This window comes from Drosophila bipectinata, chromosome 2R, assembly GCF_030179905.1.
Source record: "Drosophila bipectinata strain 14024-0381.07 chromosome 2R, DbipHiC1v2, whole genome shotgun sequence".
Classification (NCBI taxonomy): domain Eukaryota; kingdom Metazoa; phylum Arthropoda; class Insecta; order Diptera; family Drosophilidae; genus Drosophila; species Drosophila bipectinata.
In genome coordinates, this window is record NC_091737.1 from 24,562,075 (window position 1) to 24,584,659 (window position 22,585).

At 42.3% G+C, this 22,585-nt stretch overlaps 9 protein-coding genes across 9 annotated transcripts; all 9 read right to left on the reverse strand.

Annotated features, from left to right (window-relative positions):
* Window positions 1-136: 136 nt before the first annotated feature.
* On the reverse strand, window positions 137-1,945 carry LOC108118749 (UDP-glycosyltransferase UGT5-like). Its single transcript, XM_070278344.1, has 4 exons — window positions 1,870-1,945; window positions 1,484-1,742; window positions 869-1,411; window positions 137-810 (listed from the first exon to the last, which is right to left on the reverse strand). The coding sequence occupies exons 1-4, from the start codon at window positions 1,870-1,872 to the stop codon at window positions 137-139; spliced, it is 1,479 nt and encodes a 492-aa protein (XP_070134445.1). The 5' UTR covers window positions 1,873-1,945.
* Window positions 1,946-2,616: 671 nt separating this feature from the next.
* On the reverse strand, window positions 2,617-4,659 carry LOC138926126 (UDP-glycosyltransferase UGT5-like). The gene is made up of 4 exons (XM_070278932.1): window positions 4,595-4,659; window positions 4,138-4,393; window positions 3,417-4,082; window positions 2,617-3,358 (listed from the first exon to the last, which is right to left on the reverse strand). Exons 1-4 carry the CDS (start codon window positions 4,595-4,597, stop codon window positions 2,688-2,690), a joined length of 1,596 nt encoding a protein of 531 aa, XP_070135033.1. The 5' UTR covers window positions 4,598-4,659; the 3' UTR covers window positions 2,617-2,687.
* Window positions 4,660-5,168: 509 nt separating this feature from the next.
* Window positions 5,169-7,385, reverse strand: LOC108118755 (UDP-glycosyltransferase UGT5-like). The gene is made up of 4 exons (XM_017231548.3): window positions 7,229-7,385; window positions 6,757-7,015; window positions 6,037-6,702; window positions 5,169-5,978 (listed from the first exon to the last, which is right to left on the reverse strand). Exons 1-4 carry the CDS (start codon window positions 7,229-7,231, stop codon window positions 5,305-5,307), a joined length of 1,602 nt encoding a protein of 533 aa, XP_017087037.2. The 5' UTR covers window positions 7,232-7,385; the 3' UTR covers window positions 5,169-5,304.
* A 676-nt stretch (window positions 7,386-8,061) lies between these two features.
* Window positions 8,062-9,933, reverse strand: LOC108118757 (UDP-glucosyltransferase 2-like). The gene is made up of 4 exons (XM_017231550.3): window positions 9,880-9,933; window positions 9,540-9,798; window positions 8,803-9,468; window positions 8,062-8,744 (listed from the first exon to the last, which is right to left on the reverse strand). Exons 1-4 carry the CDS (start codon window positions 9,880-9,882, stop codon window positions 8,074-8,076), a joined length of 1,599 nt encoding a protein of 532 aa, XP_017087039.3. The 5' UTR covers window positions 9,883-9,933; the 3' UTR covers window positions 8,062-8,073.
* A 272-nt stretch (window positions 9,934-10,205) lies between these two features.
* LOC108118913 (UDP-glycosyltransferase UGT5-like) lies at window positions 10,206-12,777 on the reverse strand. The gene is made up of 4 exons (XM_070278934.1): window positions 12,527-12,777; window positions 12,001-12,212; window positions 11,280-11,945; window positions 10,206-11,221 (listed from the first exon to the last, which is right to left on the reverse strand). Coding segments are annotated over exons 2-4 (1,338 nt in total). The 5' UTR covers window positions 12,002-12,212; window positions 12,527-12,777; the 3' UTR covers window positions 10,206-10,550.
* Window positions 12,778-12,784: 7 nt separating this feature from the next.
* Window positions 12,785-14,382, reverse strand: LOC108118914 (UDP-glycosyltransferase UGT5-like). Its single transcript, XM_017231853.3, has 3 exons — window positions 14,244-14,382; window positions 13,514-14,179; window positions 12,785-13,455 (listed from the first exon to the last, which is right to left on the reverse strand). Exons 1-3 carry the CDS (start codon window positions 14,380-14,382, stop codon window positions 12,785-12,787), a joined length of 1,476 nt encoding a protein of 491 aa, XP_017087342.3.
* Window positions 14,383-15,367: 985 nt separating this feature from the next.
* LOC108118777 (UDP-glycosyltransferase UGT5-like) lies at window positions 15,368-17,204 on the reverse strand. The gene is made up of 4 exons (XM_017231574.3): window positions 17,149-17,204; window positions 16,827-17,085; window positions 16,097-16,762; window positions 15,368-16,038 (listed from the first exon to the last, which is right to left on the reverse strand). Exons 1-4 carry the CDS (start codon window positions 17,149-17,151, stop codon window positions 15,368-15,370), a joined length of 1,599 nt encoding a protein of 532 aa, XP_017087063.2. The 5' UTR covers window positions 17,152-17,204.
* A 102-nt stretch (window positions 17,205-17,306) lies between these two features.
* LOC108118744 (UDP-glycosyltransferase family 49 member B1) lies at window positions 17,307-19,494 on the reverse strand. Its single transcript, XM_017231536.3, has 4 exons — window positions 19,398-19,494; window positions 18,868-19,126; window positions 18,147-18,812; window positions 17,307-18,091 (listed from the first exon to the last, which is right to left on the reverse strand). Exons 1-4 carry the CDS (start codon window positions 19,398-19,400, stop codon window positions 17,421-17,423), a joined length of 1,599 nt encoding a protein of 532 aa, XP_017087025.2. The 5' UTR covers window positions 19,401-19,494; the 3' UTR covers window positions 17,307-17,420.
* Window positions 19,495-20,401: 907 nt separating this feature from the next.
* On the reverse strand, window positions 20,402-22,485 carry Ugt49C1 (UDP-glycosyltransferase family 49 member C1). Its single transcript, XM_017231538.3, has 5 exons — window positions 22,201-22,485; window positions 21,984-22,142; window positions 21,467-21,928; window positions 20,927-21,405; window positions 20,402-20,871 (listed from the first exon to the last, which is right to left on the reverse strand). Exons 1-5 carry the CDS (start codon window positions 22,301-22,303, stop codon window positions 20,482-20,484), a joined length of 1,593 nt encoding a protein of 530 aa, XP_017087027.2. The 5' UTR covers window positions 22,304-22,485; the 3' UTR covers window positions 20,402-20,481.
* Between the last annotated feature and the right edge of the window lie 100 nt (window positions 22,486-22,585).

Genomic DNA, 22,585 nt, shown 5'->3' on the forward strand with positions numbered 1-22,585 from the left:
AGGAACGATATTATAAATATATTAACTAAATAGAGTGTAGCCCTTGTTTAATAACTAAAATGCAAAATATATGTGTCGTGGCATGGCCACTACTAAACTGATTTAAATTCCTTAAAATGACAATCCTTGTAACTTTTTAGCTCATTTTGACCTTTTGGGTTGTATTATTTCTTAATGTTTTTGTAATATTTCGACAAACAAAAAATAGAGCCAGAAAAGGTAGCAGGGTTATGGCTAGAGCCAGTCCAATGACATCCAGGAGGTAGAACTGGTACCAGGGAAGCTCCACACCAACGGACACCAAATGGGGAGCTCCTCGGTGCTCGATCACATAGTTGATCCAGTACATGGCCGTGTCCATGGCACTCAGAGGTCTATCGCGGAATATTTTAGATGCCTTCCTAATGTTGTCTCGATACTTCGGGTTCTCCAACAGCTCCAGCAAGGAACTTCGAAGCTCATCTGCGGTAAACGTTCGGTAGTCCAAGACCAGAGCAAAGCCCGACTTCTCCCCCCTCTTGAGGTTCGAATACTGATCGCCAAAGATGGGAATGCCCAGGATGGGAACTCCATAGTGCACACCCTCTTGAAGCCCAAAGAGTCCTCCGTGGGCAATGAATACCTTGACCTTGGGATGGGCCAGGATATCGCTCTGCGGCATCCACGCTTGGATCTTCACATTGGCTGGTAGATTGGGGGGCAGATTCTCATCCTCGAACTTCCACAAAACGCGCTGCTTGAGGCTGCCGAAGACATCAAGAAGTACTTGGAGCTTCTCGGGCGGCAGGTCAGCATTTCGCACTTGAGATCCTTTAAAGGATATGGAGTAGTTAGTGTCATACTAGTGTTTATTATATTTAGTTTTTACCCAAGCTGAAGTAAATGGCTCCATGAGCGGCTCCATCGAGGAACTTCTGCAGGTCTTCTGGCAGAGCCCTGGGCTCTTTAATGTGAAGTCCTCCCACCGGAATCATATTGTAGGAGAGTGGCCTTGGATAATAGGAATATTTCCTCAGGAGGTCGTCCGCGCTGCTCATGAATACATTTCCGATTCGCTCCCAGAAGGACATACGGTCGGAATACGGCATATAGAGATACGGAACATAGGACCAAGGTGAGATAATGCCAACTATTTGGCTGAAATAGTTAGCGTAACCAAAAGTTGAAATGGAAATGGCTGGAATCTGGTACAAGTGACCCAAGATGAGGGCCCCCTCATTCATAAACTGCTCCACCAATAAGAGGTCGTATTTTCCAACCTTATCCTTTGCATTAAACAAGGCCTGCAGCTCGGGAGTTTCAAAAGCAAAGTCTGTGCTTTCTGGCCCAATGGCGTGGACCATACGGGAGAAGGTGAACTTGTTTACTTCGGCCATTTCTATGACGGCATTGGTGTTGGTCAGTTCCTTCACTTAAAGGGGAAAAATATAATTTATTTTTTAAATCCAAACTTAAGATAATTATTGTAAAACCGTATACTTACTCCTGTTCCACGACGGATACCGGTCGATCACAATTTCCTTATAATTGGGACCCAAGTTTTCTTTTGCCAAGGAATGGGGTGTAATAAAGGTAACCTCATGACCTTGTTTTACCAGTTCCCTGATAATGGCATTTGTGATGACAAAGTGGCTTGTTGCTGGAAAGATAAAGGCTGCCAGGATACGAGCGCCTTCTCCCAAGTCCAGTTGCTGGAGAACCACAAGGACCAAAAGGAGTATCTGCAGTTTGTTTCTAAACTTCTGTAAATATACAGAAATTATTAGATAGCATTGAATTCCTCTATTACCCTGCTACCGAGTTGTAAATGTTTGATAAGAAAAAAGTAGAAAATAAATATAATAATATCAATCTACAAAGTCAACAAACCATTATCTTTTCTATCGTTCTCGGTGAAAAACTCTATCAAGAACCGAACCGTCTGAAGTCTTCCAGACGACTGAGAAGTGCCAGCTGATGGGACAAAGTTTTTAAGCTTCGATTTATATAAAAAGTAATGCCCATGATATGGCAGAAAAATTAGTATAGGAGAGGAACTGTCGAAATCGGCTGGGGATAGGAATTCTAGATTCTTCTGTTTTTATTCAAAAGTGTTGAGGTGCAAGTGAACGCAACTAGTTTTTGTTTTCATGCTTGAATGTAATATAATGTAGCCTAGAATGCATGTATGTGTTTTCTAGACACTAGGTTTCCTACTGATAAGAAGAGTAAAAGTCCATAGTCATCAGCTATTAGATCGCCCATTCATAAACAATTAGGCACTTGCCTCTCACACGAGCAAAGTACACAACAAACACCCAATATAAACCATAAATCAAGCTGATTAGGTGATGGATTCTTTTCTTATACCCTTGCAGAGGGTACTCTGTTTTACGCCAACTAGTATCTTAGTGATAGGTATCCAGTCTATTTTTCTATTGAAAGCAGTACATAAGTCGGAATAGGCCGGATCTGTCGATCACACCCTATAGCTGTCTTATAACTAACCGATCAGAAACTCCCTATCTTTATTAATAATGAACACCTCCATTTGAATTCGAGGGTATATCTACTTCGGCTCCGTCGAAAGTTAGCTTTCCTATCTGATTATTAATCATTGAAGTCGTTAGCATTGAGTACTTTTCATTATTTATTGATTATATTCAAAATAAATATGTATGCTAATGGCAATTCTATTGGTTATAGTACTAGTTCTTCTTAACCTTCTTCTTTTTAAGGCTTTCTGTCTTTTTTAAGAATTTTCGACAAATGAAAAAAAAACCCAGAATTGGAAGTAGCGCTACGGCTAAAGCCAGTCCGATGACATCCAGGAGATAAAACTGGTACCAAGGAAGATCCACTCCAACGGAAACTAGATGGGGAGCTCCTCGATGCTCGATTACATAGTCAATCCAGTACATGGCCGTGTCCATGGCACTCAGAGGTCTATCCCGGAATATTTTGGATGCCTTTTTCATGTTGTTCCAATACTTTGGATTTTCCAGCAACTCCAGAAGGTTTCCACGTAGCTCAGCCTCGGTAAACTTCCTGTAATCCATCAATAGAGCAATTTCTGCCCTTTTGCCCTGATTGAGGTTTGAATACTGATCGGCATAGACGGGCATTCCCAAAACTGGCACCCCGTAATGAACAGCTTCCTGGAAGCCAAAATTGCCGCCATGAGCAATGAAAACCTTGACGTTGGGATGGGCCAGAATGTCTGCCTGTGGCATCCATTTTTGGACCATTACGTTGGCAGGAAGATTGGGCAGTGACTCATCCTCGAATTTCCATAGAACCCTCTGCTTGAGGCTGCCGAAAACAGCCAGGAATATCTTGAGCTTTTCGGGTGGCAATTCGGCACTGCGGACTTGAGAGCCTGGAATGTAAAATGATTTTAGGCCTCCATTATGACCTATCCAATCAAGAATACCTACCCAAACTGAAGTAAATAGCACCATGGGTGGCTTCATCGAGAAATTTCTGAAGATTCTCAGGCAAAGCTTTGGGTTTTTGAATGTGAATTCCTCCCACAGGAATCATGTTGTAAGCGAGTGGCCTGGGCGATGTCAACGGCATATATCCATTCATTAGGATGGCGGATGTGTTACTTTCCAGTTCCTTTATAGTCGGAACTCTATCTAGCTTATTGGAGAAGTGTTTCTTGAGAACTGCGTCTTGTTTGGGGTAATAGGAGTATCTTCTTAGAAGGTCCTCTGTTCCACTCATGAACACATTGGAAATACGCTCCCAGAGGGTCATGCGATCAGAATAAGGCAAATAGAGGTGAGGAACATACGACCAAGGGGTCACAATGCCAAAAAGATGACTTAAATAGTTGGTACTACCGAAGGACAAGACCGTAACTACCGGAATTTTATACAAGTGGCCTAGAATGAGGATCCCTTCATTGTAGAACTGTTCCGCCAACAGAAGGTCGTACTTTCCGACTTTGTCCTGGGCATCAATTAAAGCCTGGATTTCCGGCTGCTCAAATGCAAAATCTGTGGTTAGCGGTCCCAATACATTAAGCATCCGGAGAAAAGTTAATTTGTTCACATCAGTCATATCCAGGATGGAGTTCACGTTGCCCATTTGCTTCACTAAGTAATTAAATAGTTTAAAATGTATTCTTGGTTTCAAAAAGACTTCACTTACTCGGCTCCCAGACGTTGGCCTGGGCTATCAAGATCTCCTTGTAGTTTGGTCCCAAGTTCTCTTTGGCCAAAGAGAAGGGTGTGATGAAGGTGACCTCGTGACCTCGTTTCACCAATTCCCGGATAATGGCATTGGTCATCATGAAGTGGCTTGAGGCGGGAAAGACAAAGGCTGCCAGGATGCGAGCTCCTTCACCCAAGTGTAGTTTTTGGAGAGCCACTAGGCTCAGAACGAGTATCTGCATGACATTAATCTTCTGTAATGATATTTAAAATACATTTGTATATTGGATATTGTGATATTGTGCTAAAGTTTTAATGCCTATTTCTAGAACACATTATGGATACTCACTGTAGAACAACTATTGCATTAAATATATATAATAACTACCTTTAATCATTAATCATTTTAAACTTTAAAAATTTTAAAAATATTTTATAAATAAAAGTAAACAAACCATATTAAAGCCGTCTATTGCTTTTCTTAAAAATCTATCAGCACCCGACTCGCCTTAAGTCTTCCAGACGACTATGAAATGCGAGCTACTGCTGTGTCGTATTTATACCTAAGGAGTACATAAAAAAAATAATAAAGATAATCCATATAATAAATTAAATGGAGCGGGGAGGTCTGTATGTTATGTTTACAAGCGTTTCAATTTATATACTTCCATACTGAAAGCTGATAAGAGATAGTTACTAGGTACACCTATAACTTAAAATTCACATAATACTGGTGATGAATATACGTCGCCGGAAACTTTTGAAATGTAAGAATTATATATTTTTGTAAAATGTAAATTAGGAAAAATATGCTTTATTTCAAATTAAGTAAAGATGCGACCGGAGCCGCACTATCCAAGGGAATTCAGACTACTGTCAGCTAGATTGATAGCAAGTCGTATCTCTCGTACCTACACAAGAGCAGATACAGAGCTCTTCCCATGAATGAGAACTTTGAAACTGGTTTTTGCTTATCAAAAAACCTAATTGGTATTCATTTGGTCATAGGTCATGAAAATAACAAATTCATTCAAAGCAATCATAGGTTTATTTTGTTTATTTGTTTCAATAAATCGTGTTTTTTCCAGTTAGACATATGGAAATAAATATGTTCAGTGGCACGGTCACTAATAAACTAACATAATTCTACAAAATGGTACCCTTCTTAGCTCTTTTTCGCCTTTTGCTTATTGATATTTCTGGGGGATTTGAAAATAATTCGACAAGCAAAGAAAAGAGCCAGAATTGGTAGCAGGGTTACGGCTAGTGCCAGTCCAATTACATCCAGGAGGTAGAACTGGTACCAGGGAAGCTCCACACCAACGGAGACTAGATGGGGAGCTCCTCGGTGCTCGATCACATAGTTGATCCAGTACATGGCCGTGTCCATGGCACTCAGAGGTCTATCGCGGAATATTTTAGATGCCTTTTTAATGTTGTCTCGATACTTCGGGTTCTCCAACAGCTCCAGCAAGGAACTTCGAAGCTCATCTGCGGTGAACGTCCGGTAGTTTAAGACCAGAGCAAAGCCCGACTTCTCCCCCCTCTTGAGGTTCGAATACTGATCGCCAAAGATGGGAATGCCCAGGATGGGAACTCCATAGTGCACACCCTCTTGAAGTCCAAAGAGTCCTCCGTGGGCAATGAATACCTTGACCTTGGGATGTGCCAGGATATCGCTCTGCGGCATCCACGCTTGGATCTTTACATTGGCTGGTAGATTGGGGGGCAGATTCTCATCCTCGAACTTCCACAAAACGCGCTGCTTGAGGCTGCCGAAGACTTCAAGAAGTATTTGGAGCTTCTCGGGCGGCAGGTCCGCATTCCGCACTTGAGATCCTTTAAAGGATATGGAGTAGTTAGTGTCTTAGTAGGGTTTATTATATTTAGTTCTTACCCAAGCTGAAGTAAATGGCTCCATGAGTGGCTCCGTCGAGAAACTTCTGCAGGTTTTCTGGCAGAGCCTTGGGCTCTTTAATGTGAAGTCCTCCCACCGGAATCATATTGTAGGAGAGTGGCCTTGGCGACGCCAATGGCATGTAACTGTTGATGAAAATAGCAGAGACATTGGCTTCTAGTTCCGCTGTGGTCGGAACTCTATCCAGCTTATCGGAAAAGTGTTTCCGAAGGACAGCGTCCTGCTCAGGATAGTAGGAAAATTTCCTCAGGAGGTCGTCCGCACCACTCGTGAATACATTTCCAATACGCTCCCAGAAGGACATGCGGTCGGAATACGGCATATAGAGATGGGGAACATAAGACCAAGGTGAGATAATGCCATGGAGTTGGCTAAAATAGTTGGCGTATCCAAAAGTAGAGATGGTAATGGCTGGAATCTGATACAAGTGGCCCAGGATGAGAGCACCCTCATTGAAGCACTGCTCCACCAACAGGAGATCGTATTTCCCAACTTTATCCTTCGCGTTGAAAAGGGCCTGGACTTCGGGGTGTTCAAAAGCGAAATCTGTGCTTTCTGGCCCAATGGTGTGAACCATACGGGAGAAGGTGAAACTGCTCACTTCAGCCATTTCTATGACGGCATTGGTGTTTGTCAGTTCCTTCACTAAAATGCAAAATAATTAAAGTTTATTTTTTAATTTTACAAAAGTAAACTTACTCCTGTTCCAGGATGGATACCGGCCAATCACAATTTCCTTATAGTTCGGTCCCAAGTTCTCTTTGGCCAAGGAGTAAGGTGTGATGAAGGTTACCTCATGACCTTGTTTCACCAGTTCCCGGATAATGGCATTTGTGATCACGAAGTGGCTTGAGGCGGGAAATATAAAGGCTGCCAGGATGCGAGCACCCTCCCCTAAATCCACTTGCTGGAGAGCCACAAGGCCCAACAGGAGTACCTGCAGTACATTCTTCCACTTCTGTAATGATATAAAAAAATATATGATTACACCTATTTCCTCAATTTTTTACATTTCACCACCGAGTTGTAAGTGTTTGATAAGAGGTAAGTGGCAAACAACCATTTTTCATCAAAAACTTTCCGTAAACCTGTTTATAAGTTTTATTGGTAATTTCACAACGATTCACGGTTCGATTTGAAAACTAAATCAACAATCAAAAAGTCAACAAACCATTATATTAACTATCGTTCTCCGCTAGAAATTCTATCAACAACCGAACCGTCTGAAGTCTCCCAGACGACTGAAAAAGGCGAGCTAGTGGGCTATGTTTTTAAGCTTCGATTTTATACAAAGTGTATTGGCCATGATATGGCAGAAAAATTAATATGGGTGAGGCACTGGCGTAATCGGTTGGAGAGCGGAATTCTAGATGTTTCTATTTTTGATTTAAGTTCACATGAACCCAATAGGTTTGATTGTTTGTTATTTTAGGTGCAAGTGGACCCAAGTATTTTCATGTTTGAATGTAATATTTATTAATCTTTTCGACATCATAGTGGGCGGCAATCTACGTTTGTGACGAACCGATGTACATACCTAATAATTTCAATCGAAAGGTACTGTTTTAATTAGATCATTTTTATCCTAAGACAACCGACATTTACCATACGGACATTAAAAAATATATTTAATATGCATAAAGTTTTGGCGACGAAAAAATGCAATTTATTTATTACACATAACTATATTATATTATATTTATACATATATTTATTACAAAACAAAAAAATTTAACATTTTTCTCAGACACGTGTGGTATCTGAAACGGACTCGTGGAAGCTTTCAGAATCACTTGACTTGACATTCACACAAGCAAAGTACACACCAAACATTCAATATAAACCAGAATCCAAATTGATAAGCCATCGGGTTATATTTTTAATAATTATTCTACCCATTAACCTTAAAACAATCGAGACAGATATTTAGTAGAGAGTTAGGTACTTTTAATCATCTATTAATAATTATAAACAAATATTTTTCATATTATATTTATTTCCAACTAACTTATAAGGCTAATTCTTCTTGACCTTTTTCTTATAAGTTTTTTTCGTCTTCTTTGAGAATTTTCGACAAATTAAAAATATACATAGAATTGGAAGAAGCACTACGGCTAAAGCCAGTCCTATGACATCCAGGAGGTAGAACTGGTACCAAGGAAGCTCCACACCAACGGAAACCAAATGGGGCGCCCCTTTATGCTCAATTACATAGTCGATCCAGTACATGGCCGTGTCCATGGCACTCAGAGGTCTATCCCGGAATATTTTGGATGCCTTTTTCATGTTGTTCCAATACTTTGGATTTTCCAGCAACTCCAGAAGGTTCGCACGTAGCTCAGCCGCGGTAAACTTCCTGTAATCCATCAATAGAGCGATTCCGGCTTTTTTGCCCTGATGGAGGTTCGAATACTGGTCGGCATAGACAGGCATTCCCAAAACTGGCACCCCGTAATGAACAGCCTCCTGGAAGCCAAAATTGCCGCCATGAGCAATGAAAACCTTGACGTTGGGATGGGCAAGAATGTCTGCCTGTGGCATCCATTTTTGGACCATTACATTGGCAGGAAGATTGGGCAGCGACTCATCCTCGAACTTCCACAGAACCCTCTGCTTGAGGCTGCCGAAGACATCCAGAAATACCTTGAGTTTTTCGGGTGGCAAATCGGCACAGCGAACTTGAGAGCCTGAAAAGGATACCGATCGTAGCATTTATTCCTCATATTTAATATCTTGAGCACTTACCCAAACTGAAGTAAATGGCCCCGTTGGAGGCGCCATCGAGGAACTTTTGTATTTTCTCTGGCAGAGGCTTGGGTGGTTGAATATGAAGTCCTCCCACAGGAATCATATTGTAGGCGAGTGGTCTGGGCGATGTCAACGGCATATATCCATTCAACAGGACGGCAGAGATATTTCTTTCAAGCTCATTTATAGTCGGAACTCTTTCCAACTTATTGGATAAGTGTTTCTTGAGAACTGCGTCTTGTTCGGGGTAATAGGAATACCTTCTTAGGAGGTCCTCTGTTCCACTCATGAACACATTGACAGTGCGCTCCCAGAGGGACATGCGATCAGAATAAGGCAAGTAGAGGTGAGGAACATACGACCAAGGGCTAACAATGCCAAAAAGTTGACTAATATAGTTGGTACCTCCATAGGTCATGGCGGTAACCACCGGAATTTTATACAAGTGTCCTAGAATAAGGATCCCCTCATTGTAGAACTGTTCTGTCAGCAGAAGGTCGTATTTTCCCACTTTGTCCTGGGCATCAATTAAAGCCTTGATTTCCGGCTGCTCAAATGCAAAATCTGTGCTAAGTGGTCCCAATACATTAACCATCCGGAGGAAGGTCAATTTGCTTACATCAGACATTTCCAGGACGGTGTTCATGTTGCTCATTTTTTTCACTAAGTAATTAAGTCAAGTGATAATAAGTAAGTGAGAAGCGCGTTATTATTTTTAATAAGATATGACTTACTCGGGTCCCAGATATTAGCCTGGGCTATCAAGATCTCCTTGTAGTTTGGTCCCAAGTTCTCTTTGGTCAAAGAGAAGGGTGTGATGAAGGTCACCTCGTGACCGCGTTTCACCAATTCCCGGATAATGGCGTTGGTCATCATGAAGTGACTTGAGGCGGGAAATACAAAGGCTGCCAGGATGCGAGCACCTTCTCCCCAGTCTACGTTTTGGAGAGACACAAGGCTCAGAACAAGTATGTGAAGATAATTCGTTATCCTCTGTAAATAGTTGGTATGTTTTATAAAAAAATGTTATAGAAAAATTAATAAAATCATAAATCGTTAATAAAGTAAACAAACCATATTGGTGTAGTTTTCGGGAAATTCGATCAGCAACCGATTCGTTTGAAGTCTTTCAGACGACTATTTGTTGCGAACTAATGCGCCTTGGCTTTTATAGCCTCTTAGATATATACAAAATTATTAAAGATAATGTATGTAATAGATTAAATGGATGGGGTACGTCTCTGTGGTGCTTATATGAGTGTTTTATTTAATCTTTATCAGTAATACTGATTACTATTAAAGCTGATAAGAGATGCTTAGTATCTATCAAAACCCAACAACCACTTAATAATGGTGACGAATCCGCCTTTAAATGTAAAGAAGTAGGAACTAGGATAAGGTAGGTTTATTTAACACATATATTTTTATTTGTATTTTTTTATTTCAATGAATACACTAGATTTTAAGGTCTTCCTTATTTTTGTAAAATTGCCAAATCATCAAATGTTTAACTCGTTTTCGTTTAGACGTATTTCACAATATTAACTAATAATGGCTTCTTTTTAAAATTTTATTTCCAGCGTTTCCTGAAAAAGAAGGTTCTTTGGTTTTTGTTAAATTATTGAAATGGCCTATTGATTGAAATGACTTAGCTTGATCACACAAATACTAAAGATCTAATGTTGTCTAATGGAAGTCCTCTTATAAGTTGGAATTAAATTTGGAGTTGGATTTGATCTTCTTTTCTAAGTCTTCTTTATCTTTTGGCTGGAACTACTTTTGGCCAAATTGAAAATTTTCCTGCAAATAACAAATATAGCCAGAGTTGCTAGGAGTGCTGCAGTTACACCAAGTCCGATCACATCCAGGAGGTAGAACTGGTACCAGGGAAGCTCCACTCCAACGGAAACTAGATGGGGAGCTCCTTTATGCTCGATTACATAGTCGATCCAGTACATGGCCGTGTCCATGGCACTCAGAGGTCTATCTCGGAATACCTTGGATGCCTTTTTAATGTTGTTCCTGAATTTGGGATTTTCCAGCAATTCGACAAGGGCATGACGGAGCTCTGCGGCAGCCAGCTCCCTGTAGTCCAAGGCTATTGCGAATCCTGCTGCCTCTGCCTGCTTTATGTTCGAATACTGATCGCCAAAGATGGGCAGTCCCAGAACAGGAACTCCGCTGTAGACCGCCTCCTGAAGGCTGAAAATTCCTCCGTGGGAAATGAACACTTTGACGTTGGGATGTGCCAAGATATCGATCTGCGGCATCCAGTTTTTCACCATCACGTTGGACGGGAGGTTGGGAAGACTCTCATCCTCAAACTTCCACAAAACCCTTTGCTTGAGGCTGCCAAAGACGTTTAGCAATAATTTGAGCTTCGCTGGCGGCAATTCCGTATTACGCACTATAGAGCCTGCAGAGGATATTGTCTTTAAAGTTGTATTCTTTTGTTTATTATCTTTAAAACTCACCCAAACTAAAGTAAATGGCTCCATGAGTGGCTCCATCGAGGAACTTCTGTAGATTCTCTGGCAGAGCCTTGGGCGGCTTGATGTGGAGTCCACCTACAGGAATCATGTTGTAGGCGAGAGGTCTAGGCGATGTCAACGGCATATATCCATTCAGCAGCACGGCAGAGATATTACTCTCCAATTCCTTTACAGTCGGAACTCTATCTAATAGCTTTGAGAAGTGTTTTTGCAGCACGGCGTCCTGTCCGGGATAGTACGAGTATCTCCTCAGAAGGTCCTCCGTTCCACTCATGAACACATTGCCAAGGCGCTCCCACAAGGACATGCGGGCCGAGTAGGGCATGTACAGATGAGGAACATACGACCAAGGTGAAACAATGCCAAACAGTTGACTAATGTAGTTGGTCCCGCCATAGGTCATGGCGGTGATGACGGGAATCTGGTACAGATGACCCAGCATGAGGGCACCCTCAGTGTAGAACTGTTCCGCCAACAGTAGGTCGTACTTTCCCATCTTTTCCTTGGCGTGTATTAGTTCTTGAATCTGAGGTTGTCTCAAAACAAAGTCTGTGCACTGGATGCCTTTGATATTGACCATTCGGAGGAAGGTCAACTTGTTTAAGTCCGCCATTTCCAGTATGGTGTTGGTGTTTGTCAGTTCTTTCACTGGGAAACCAGATTTTTCGAATACATATTTTGTTTAAAAGGAGATTCCACTTACTTATGGCCCAAGACTGGTATTGGTCAATCTCGATTTCCTTATAGTTGGGCCCTAGGTTTTCATGGGCCAGGGAAAATGGTGTGATGAAGGTGACCTCATGACCTCGCTTCACCAAATCCCTAACAATGGAGTTGGCGATGGCCTTCACCGGATACCAGGTGTTGGAGGACCACGAGGCTCAATAGAAGGATCTTCACTGTGCTCCTAATCTTCTGTAATTTTTAAAAAATGAATAATAAGTGGGTTACAAGGGCTTTACGAGAGATAATGCCCACTTTTCTCTAATCAATGGACTCCATTACTCAAGTATCAAGTTTTAACCTGTAGGTGCATCCGCACCTGGGATCGTAGATAAGAGATTTTAAATAAAAAAAACTATTACTAAAAAAAACGCAATAAGTTTGAATTTAATTAGAGAATTTCACAACATAACGAAATATTTGTTGGCAAAAATATTGTGTTTATGTATTTACAAAAAAAGCTCATAGAAGCTAAAGGTTCTTAAATTATTAACAAGTAAACAAACCATTTTGATTTCAGGTGTTTTTTTTAACGACTATTTAATGAATAGTTCCTGATAAAGCAACTGACCCGTCCGACGGATCTGAAACGACTACGAGTTCCACGCAGATAAGACGTCAATGTTTTATTATTTTTTTGTATTAAGTCTTGCAGCAATATCAGCCTGGTCCCACTATTCAGACGCTACATATTGCCATAGGGGTTAAGGCAAGCATGATACCCTCTAAAAAATTGCACAAATGTGTCAAAATTTGCAAATTCTTTAATTTTTCTTAATCTTCCTCTTGGGACTTGTGGCCGTTGTCTTGGATCTCCTTCGGCAAATAAAAATAAGCAATAGGATAGACAGTAGGATGACTGCCAGAGCCAGTCCAACGATGTCCAGTAGGTAGAACTGGTACCACGTAAGCCCCGCACCCACGGAAATAAGGTGAGGGGCTCCTCGATGCTCGATCACATAGTCGATCCAGTACATGGCCGTATCCATGGCATTCAAAGGTCTATCTCGGAATACTTTCGATGCTTGTTTCATGTTGTTCCTGAACTTTGGGTTCGTCAGCAACTCGAAGATGTTGGATCGAAGCTCTTTCTCGGTGAACTTCCTGTAATCCATCACCAACGCAAGACCTTCTTGTTTGCCTTTATTGATGGTTGGATACTGATCTCCATAGACGGGCATTCCCAAAACCGGAACTCCGTATTGGAGAGCTTCCTGAAAGCCATTTGGCCCACCATGGGAAAGGAACATTTTTACATTGGGATGAGCTAGGATGTCTGCTTGGGGCATCCACCTTTGGACCATCACATTGGTAGGAAGATTGTTCAGAGATTCATTTTCGAACTTCCACAAAACACGCTGCTTGAGGCTGCCGAAGACATCGAGGAATATCTTGAGCTTTTCTGGGGGCAACTCGGCACTGCGGACTTGAGAGCCTGAAAAGGATGTCGATTTTAGACCCATATAATTAGATATCAGATCTTGAACACTTACCCAAACTGAAGTAAATAGCTCCATAGGTGGCACCATCGAGAAAATTCTTTAGGGAATCAGGCAGAGCCTTGGGTTTCTGAATATGAATTCCTCCTACGAGAATCATGTTGTAGGCAAGAGGTCTGGGCGAAGTCAGTGGCATAAATCCATTCATGAGGATGGCAGACACATTTCTTTCCAGCTCCCTTATAGACGGAACTCTGTCCAACAGTTTGGAAAAGTGTTTCTTCAGAATGGCATCCTGTTGGGGGTAATGGGAGTATTTTCGCACCATCTCCTCTGTCGCGCACATGACCACATTTTCAATGCGTTCCCACAGGGTCATGCGGTCAGTGTAGGGCACATTGAGGTGAGGAACATAGGACCAAGGGGATATACTGCCAAATAGTCCACTCAGATAGTGGGCATGGCCAAAAGTGCTAACGGTAATGATGGGAATCTTATACAGATGGCCCATGATGAGGGCGCCCTCGTTGCGAAACTGTTCGGCCAAAAGAAGGTCGTACTTTCCCACCTTATCCTTGGCGTTTATGAAGGCTTGGATGGCAGGTTGCTCAAAAGCAAAGTCGGTGCTTTGCGTTCCAATCAGGTAGACCATTCGAAGAAAAGTAAGTCTATTCACATCCGTCATTTCCAGAACTGAGTTTGTGTTGGTCAGCTCCTTGACTATCAAATATTAGCTTTAGTTATATAATATAATGGCTGAGAATTCGTTATAATATCAACCTACCCACGGGCCAGATGGCGTATTGGTCAAACAGGACTTCGGTGTAGTTCTGACCCAAGTTCTCATGAGCCAAGGAAACAGGGGTAATGAAGGTGACTTCGTGGCCTCTTTTCACTAATTCCCGGATAATGGAATGGGTCATCATGAAGTGACTCCTGGCTGGGAAAAAGAACGCTGCCAGTATGCGGGATCCTTTCGAAAAGTCGATTTGTTGGATGGCCACAAGGCTCAAAAGAAGTATTTTTAATGCATTTTCAAGCTTCTGCAATATGATAGTACAAAAATTAGCAGTCGCCACGTGTGTTTATTTTAAAATATCACAAACCATTTCAGTTTTTTAAGAGACTACTTTTTTACAACCGAACCGTCCAAAGATTTGAACGCGAATGCGAAAAGATTTGTTATTAAAAACAAGTCTTGGAAAATTTTCCAAAAATTATAACTAATTAAAATTCGTAAACAAAGCACGTGTGCTTATTTTAAAATACTACAAACCGTTTCCGGTTTTGTAAGAGACTAGCTTTTTACAACCGAACCGTCCAAAGATTTGAACGCGAATGCGAACAGATTTTTTATTAAAAACAAGTCTTGGAAAATTTATGAAAAATTATAGCTAATTAAAATTCGTAAACAAATAGACTCGATGTTGCATTGATGATATCCGATATCCGATGAAACCACTACGAGTTCCAAGCAAATAAGAAGTCAAAGTTTCTTTCATTTGTTGTATAAAGTTAGACACTACATCTTGACATGAAGGATAAGGCAAGCATAATACCCCCTAATAAATTTAAAAAATTGGTGAAAATGCAAAAATTGTTTGAACATTTTTGATGTTTTTTTTTGGTCCAAAATCTAAAATCTGTCCAAAAATCGGTTTGCTTTTTAGTAAATATTTCAACTTCTCCTTCGCGGATTCAAAAACGGACCATCATTTTAAAATCACGACTATAGTTCAAAATTATGAGGTACCTCTTTAAAAATATACGAAAAATAGATAAAAAATAAGATTTCCATAAGATTTATTTGAGGATGACGCTACTCGAAGTGCTGAATGTGAAAGGGCATAACATTTCCAAATATGGCAATTATTGGTCGAGTTGTATTCTTTTTCCTTTAAGAATTCTTTAATTATTCTTAATCTTCCTCTTGGGACTTTTGGCCGTAGTCTTAGGTCTCCTTCGGCAAATAAAAATAAGCAGTAGGATAGGCAGAAAGAAGATTGCCAGAGCCAGTCCAACGATGTCCAGTAGGTAGAACTGGTACCACGTAAGCCCCGCACCCACGGAAATAAGGTGAGGGGCTCCTCGATGCTCGATCACATAGTCGATCCAGTACATGGCCGTGTCCATGGCACTTAGAGGTCTATCGCGGAATACTTTCGATGCTTGTTTCATGTTGTTCCTTAACTTAGGGTTCTCCAGCAACTCGAAAATGTTGGATCGAAGCTCTTCCTCGGTGAACTTCCTGTAATCAATCACCAACGCAAGACCTTCTTGTTTTCCTTTATTGATAGTTGGATACTGATCGGCATAGACGGGCATTCCCAAAACCGGAACTCCGTATTGGAGAGCTTCCTGAAAGCCATTTGGCCCACCATGGGAAAGGAACATTTTTACATTGGGATGAGCTAGGATGTCTGCTTGTGGCATCCACTTTTGGACCATCACATTGGTAGGAAGATTGTTCAGAGATTCATTTTCGAACTTCCACAAAACACGCTGCTTGAGGCTGCCGAAGACATCGAGGAATATCTTGAGCTTTTCGGGGGGCAACTCGGCACTGCGGACTTGAGAGCCTGTCAAGGATATCGATTTTAGACCCATATAATTAGCTATCAGATCTTGAACACTTACCCAAACTGAAGTAAATAGCTCCATAGGTGGCACCATCAAGGAACTTCTGCAGATTTTCAGGCAGAGCCTTGGGTTTCTCAATATGAATTCCTCCTACGGGAATCATGTTGTAGGCAAGAGGTCTGGGTGAAGTCAACGGCATAAATCCATTCATCAGGATGGCAGAGACATTTCTTTCCAGCTCCCTTATAGACGGAACTCTGTCCAACAGTTTGGAAAAATGTCTCTTCAGGATGGCATCCTGTTGTGGGTAATGGGAGTATTTTCGCAGCACCTCCTCTGTCGCGCTCATGACCACATTTTCAATGCGTTCCCACAGGGTCATGCGGTCAGTGTAGGGCACATTGAGGTGAGGAACATAGGACCAAGGGGATATACTGCCAAATAGTCCACTCAGATAGTGGGCATGGCCAAAAGTGCAAACGGTAATGATAGGAATCTGATACAGATGGCCCAGGATGAGGGCGCCCTCGTTGTAGAACTGTTCGGCCAAAAGTAGGTCGTACTTTCCAACCTTATCCTTGGCGTTTATAAAGGCTTGAACGGCAGGTTGCTCAAAAGCAAAGTCGGTGCTTTGAGTTCCAATCAGGTAGACCATTCGAAGGAAAGTTAGGCTACTCACATCCGTCATTTCCAGAACTGAGTTTGTGTTGGTCAGCTCCTTGACTATCAAATATTAGCTTTAGTTATATAATATAATGGCTGAGAATTCGTTATAATATCAACCTACCCACGGGCCAGATGGCGTATTGGTCAAACAGGACTTCGGTGTAGTTCTGACCCAAGTTCTCATGAGCCAAGGAAACAGGGGTAATGAAGGTGACTTCGTGGCCTCTTTTCACTAATTCCCGGATAATGGAATGGGTCATCATGAAGTGACTCCTGGCTGGGAAAAAGAACGCTGCCAGTATTCGAGATCCTTTCGAGAAGTCGATTTGTTGGATGGCCACAAGGCTCAAAAGAAGTATTTTTAATGCATTTTCAAGCTTCTGCAATATGATAGTACAAAAATTAAGAGTCGCCACGTGTGTTTATTTTAAAATATCACAAACCATTTCAGTTTTTTAAGAGACTAGTTTTTTACAACCGAACAGTCCAAAGATTTGAACGCGAATGCGAACAGAATTTTTATTAAAAACAAGTTTCGCAAAATGTATGCAAAAATTATAACAAATTAAAATTCGTAAACAAATAGACTTGATGTTGCATAGGTTCCGATGATATTAATAAATTCTGTTTTATTTCGTTTCTTTTAGTTTATTTACATTCTGAGTTATAAAAAATCAGTTTCAAACTTTCTTGCAAATTATGTAAATATTATGTTTCAATTCTTCTTAATCTTCTTCTTGGGGCTGTTAGCCGTCGTCTTGGAGCTCTTTCGGCAGATACCAAATAGCGCCACGATAGGCAGTAGGACTACGGCGAGAGCCAGCCCAATGACGTCCAGGAGATAGAACTGGTACCAGGGAAGCTCCACTCCTACGGAAGTAAGATGAGGGGCTCCACGATGCTCGATCACATAGTCGATCCAGTACATGGCCGTGTCCATGGCGCTCAGAGGTCTGTCGCGGAATACTTTCGAAGCCTGTTTCATGTTGTTCTTGAACTTTGGGTTCTCCAGAAGCTCAAGCAGATTCGAACGAAGCTCTTCTTCGGTGAACTTCCTGTAATCCATGACCAGGGCAAGTCCTGCCTGTTTGCCATTATTGAGGTTTGAATACTGGTCGGCATAGACGGGCATTCCCAATACTGGCACCCCGTAATTAACAGCTTCCTGGAAGCCAAAAAGTCCGCCATGGGCAATGAAAACCTTGACATTGGGATGAGCTAGGATGTCTGCCTGTGGCATCCACTTTTGCACCTTCACGTTGGCGGGGAGATTGGGCAGAGACTCATCCTCGAACTTCCACAGAACCCTCTGCTTGAGGCTGCCGAAGACATTCAGGAATATCTTCAGCTTTTCGGGGGGTAAGTCGGCACTTTGAACTTGGGAACCTGCATGGAATAAAGGATTATAGTTTCATGTTCCATATTTTACCCAATACCTTACCCAAACTAAAGTAAATGGCTCCGTGAGTGGCTCCATCGAGGAAGTTCTGGAGATTCTCTGGCAGAGCCTTTGGTGGCTTAATGTGGAGTCCTCCCACTGGAATCATATTGTAGGCGATTGGTCTGGGAGAAGCCAAAGGCACGTACTGGTTGCATAGAATAGCCGAGATATTTCTTTCAAGTTCGTTGATTGTCGGAACCCGGTCAAGTAGATGGGAGAAGTGCTTCTGCAGGATGGCATCGTGTTCGGGGTAGTACGAGTACCTTCTCATGAGGTCCTCGGTTGCACTCATGAATACATTTCCAACACGTTCCCACAGGGACATTCGATCAGTGTAGGGCATGTACAGATGCGGGACGTAGGACCAAGGGGACACAATGCCAAACAGCTGGCTGAGATAGTTGGCGTAGCCAAAGGTCGAGACGGTAATGACCGGAATCTGATACAAGTGACCCAGGATGAGAGCTCCCTCGTTGTAGAACTGTTCCACCAGGAGGAGGTCGTACTTTCCAGCCTTTTCCTTGGCATTAATGACCGCCTGAACGCCAGGCTGATCAAAGGCAAAGTCCGTGCTGTGGGTACCCATTACGTTCACCATCCGGAGGAAAGTCAACCTGTTTACGTCGGTCATTTCCATGATGGTGTTGGTGTTGGTCATCTCCTTGACTAGGGATAGCATCTAATTTGAATTTGATATTCATTTTAGTTGATTCTTACTTACTCTCCGGCCAGAAATTGTATTGGTCAATCACGATTTCCTTGTAGTTGGGACCCAGGTTCTCTTTTGCCAAGGAGAAGGGTGTAATGAAGGTGACTTCATGACCCCGTTTCACCAGTTCCCGGATAATGGCGTTGGTCATCATGAAGTGACTTTTGCCGGGAAAGAAGAAGGCGGCCAGGATGCGAGATCCCTCGCCCAGGTCGAGTTGCTGGAGAGCCACAAGGCTCACAAGAAGTATTTGAAGGGCACTCCGTAACTTCTGTAAAATGAAAAAACATACTTGTTATCACTTGGAGTGACCCATTTAGTTTTTTTCCTATCTGTAGATTTCTATTTCACCACCGATTCTAATTCCACCGAGTCTGGGTTTCTAATTGTTGATAACAGGTTGATTGAAATTTTCTTCGCGTTTTGTTTTTGCATTTTAAGCTTCTAAAAAGTTTATTAACCTTTGATAGCATCTGAGAAAGCTCGTAAAGCTTCTAGAATCTAGATATTTAATTAATTTATTTACATCAAAGGCAACAAACCATTTTGCTTCCACTTGTTTTTCTAAGAGAAGAACTATTGGCCACCGACCAGTCCGACGACTCTCAAACGACTGCAAACCGAGAGCTGATAGAGCGTTTGTATAACCTGATAGTTATACGTGTATACTATATAAAAATAATACCCATGACTCGGCGAAATCTACCGATCTAGACAAGCTTCTCTAGTTCGTGAGAGGCACGGCAAAAAATGGTGCGGCCTTTAAGTGGAGGCGGCGGCACGTGTGAGTCTAAAACAGTGGGGGGCAAAACTAACACATTTTTAAAATTTTAGTGTATGCGTAGCAGAGAAAAACAATGAGAGCAGAGAATTCACTGAGCGAAAAAACGTATTTTTTTATTTCATTTTTCGTTAATTCAAAAGTTGGAATGGGCACTAAAATTGAGTATTTTATTTTAAAAAAAGCTTTGCTAGCAACATTTCTTAAAAAAATAAAAAACTACGCTGCCCTATCTATATTCTCCATGAAGGAAAGTTTTTCCAATCCAATTTCTGAGAAAATTTTGGAAATTTTCTCAGTGGAAAAATTTTTATTTTTTAGTTTGGGCTGTCAAATGAATCAAAATGAGAGCAAATGAGAGAGCTTCTAAAAAAAATTTGAGAGTGCTCACACTGTCAGTGTGCCGGCAGCGCTGCGGCAGAATTTCCTACCCTATACTCGCGTGCTATGTAAAATGAGAGTTTGCCCACCACTGGTCTAAAACTTGTAACAACTGCGTATGGTTTATAAAACTGGCTGGTTTATGGTTTATAAAACTAAAACTTAAAATCATCCTCGTTTATGTGGAACCCTTCTGTTTAGTTAAAGTACAATTACACACGCATGAGATGCTGCCTAAGATTAATGTTTCAATGATGAAAATATTACAAAAGAAAACAATCATCGTACTTGTTTGAATTATCGTACGTGTGTTTTATTTATGTAAAATATTTGTGTTTCCAAATCCATTACAAAATCGTAAACCTCACGTAAATGTTGTTTGCTTCTTAATCAGTGTGTAAAGATTAGTTTATCTGAGACATCATAGACATCCGTATAATTATGTTGTACTTCCCAGACAGGCCCTAATGTTTCTTGGGCTTCTCTATCTTTTTGTCTTTGCTCCAAAATAGTTTCACGACCATATAAAGCAATATAATGCCAAGTATAGGAATTAAAGCCACAAAGGCTATCACATCCACAAGATAAAACTGGAACCAGTTGAGATCCAGGCCAGCGGACCGCATGTGAGGAGCTCCCCGATGCCGGATGACGTATTCCATCCAGTAGACGGCAGTTTTGCGGGCTTCCATGGGACGATCCCTGAAAATATCCGACACCCTCTGCATGTTCTCCTTATAGGTGGCGTTGTGTAGCAACTGGTCCAGGGAGTGCCTCAGAATCTCCTCGGTTATTGATTGGAAGTGCAAGCTGATGGCAAAGCCGCCCATAACCGCTTTGTTCATATTCAGGTGCTGGAAACGAATTAGTTTCAGATGTAATTAAGCCCGAAACGTAAACTATACCCACCTGGTCGCAGTATATGGGAAAACCTAGCAGGGGCACGGCATAATGGACGCCCTCCTGGGTGCCCAAGAGGCCGCCGTGGGTGATGAATACCTTGACGTTGCGGTGGGCCAGGATATCCGCTTGTGGCAGCCACTTCCGCACCATTACATTCTCGGGCAACTGTGGGATGCTTTCGTCTTCGAATTTCCATAGGACGCGCTGCCTTAGGGATCCGAATACCTTCAGGAACAGTTGCAGCATCTCGGGCGGCATTTCCTTGCTCTGGACATTGCTGCCGAGGCTGAAGTAGATGGCCCCCTCCTCGGCCCCGTCCAGAAATCTTTGCAGGTCCTCGGGGAGTGCTTTGGGCGGGTAGATGTGCATGCCACCCACCGGCACCAAGGCATCTACAGTGGGACGTGCCGTGGTCAGTGGTGCGTGACTGTTTAAGAGTATCACTGAGGTTTCCCGCTCCAACTGCCTCACCTTCGGCACCTCACCTAAAAGTGGGAGATTGTGGAGCTCAAAACACTTACTCCCCTTGCCGTCTTGACCACTCACCCAGAACCGGGCCAAAGTACTCCTGTGCCAGTGCGTCCATTTTAGGGAAATAAACGAGCAATCTGTACAAGTCCTCGTGGAACGATGTGTACGCGTTCTGGAGCCTTTCCAGGAAACTCATCCGATCGGTGAAGGCCAGAAAGCCGTGTGGCACAAAGGACCACGGTGTAATCAGTCCCACTATCTGGCTCATGTGATTGGCATAGGGCAGGGTACTGGTGGTCACCACCGGCACGTTGTAAACGCGAGCCAAGGGCAGCAGCGCCTCCTGGTAGAACTGCTCAGCCAGGAGCAGGTCAAAGACTCCCTCGGTCTCCTTGGCATGGATCAGAGCCTGGACCTTGGGCTGCTTGAGAGCATGTTCAGTGGTCTTTACTCCAATAATGTCCAGCATCTTTATGAAATCGGGGTTCGTCATCCGGGTCAGTTCGAACAGGTGTAGGGCTCCAAAGTCCAGCTTCACTGGTTTCGAATGATAATAATGAGTGTCAGTCCCTTCGGGACGATAGCCACTTACCATCGTGCCAAAAATCATAGACTGGTTCTATTAGTATCTCCGTGAAGTTACTGCCCAGGTTCTCGCTCTCCAGAGACAGGGCTGTGATCATGGTTACCTGGTGGCCGTTCTCGATGAGTTCTCTCATCAGAGCCTTGTGCATCATATAGTGCGATTTGCCTTGGATCGAATTTTATGATAGAATTTATATTTTAACTTGATAGGCAGATAGTCTCACCCGGAAAAGAGTACGCTGCCAGAATCTTAGCTCCATCCGCGGGCTGAAAGGGGGAATATAGATTCCCAGCCAGCAACAGATAACCCAGCAAAATAAAACACATCTTCGCTATTGGAAATTGAAAAACAAACTGCGGTCAGATTGTAAGCATTTATAGAATACTAATTGTTTCCACTTGATAAGGTTCTGTGGGTCTTCAACCACCCATCAATTAACGTCTATGGGTATTACGTAATTCCTGCGACTGCCAGACGATCGCGTGAATCTGGAGTTGTGGCCGCTTGAATCTCTGAGAGAATACTAATCCCAAACAGCTTTTAAAACATAGTTTTAACTGCTTGGCAATCTCAAACTAGAATTCTTTGTTCCATCTCCCCCCAAATAA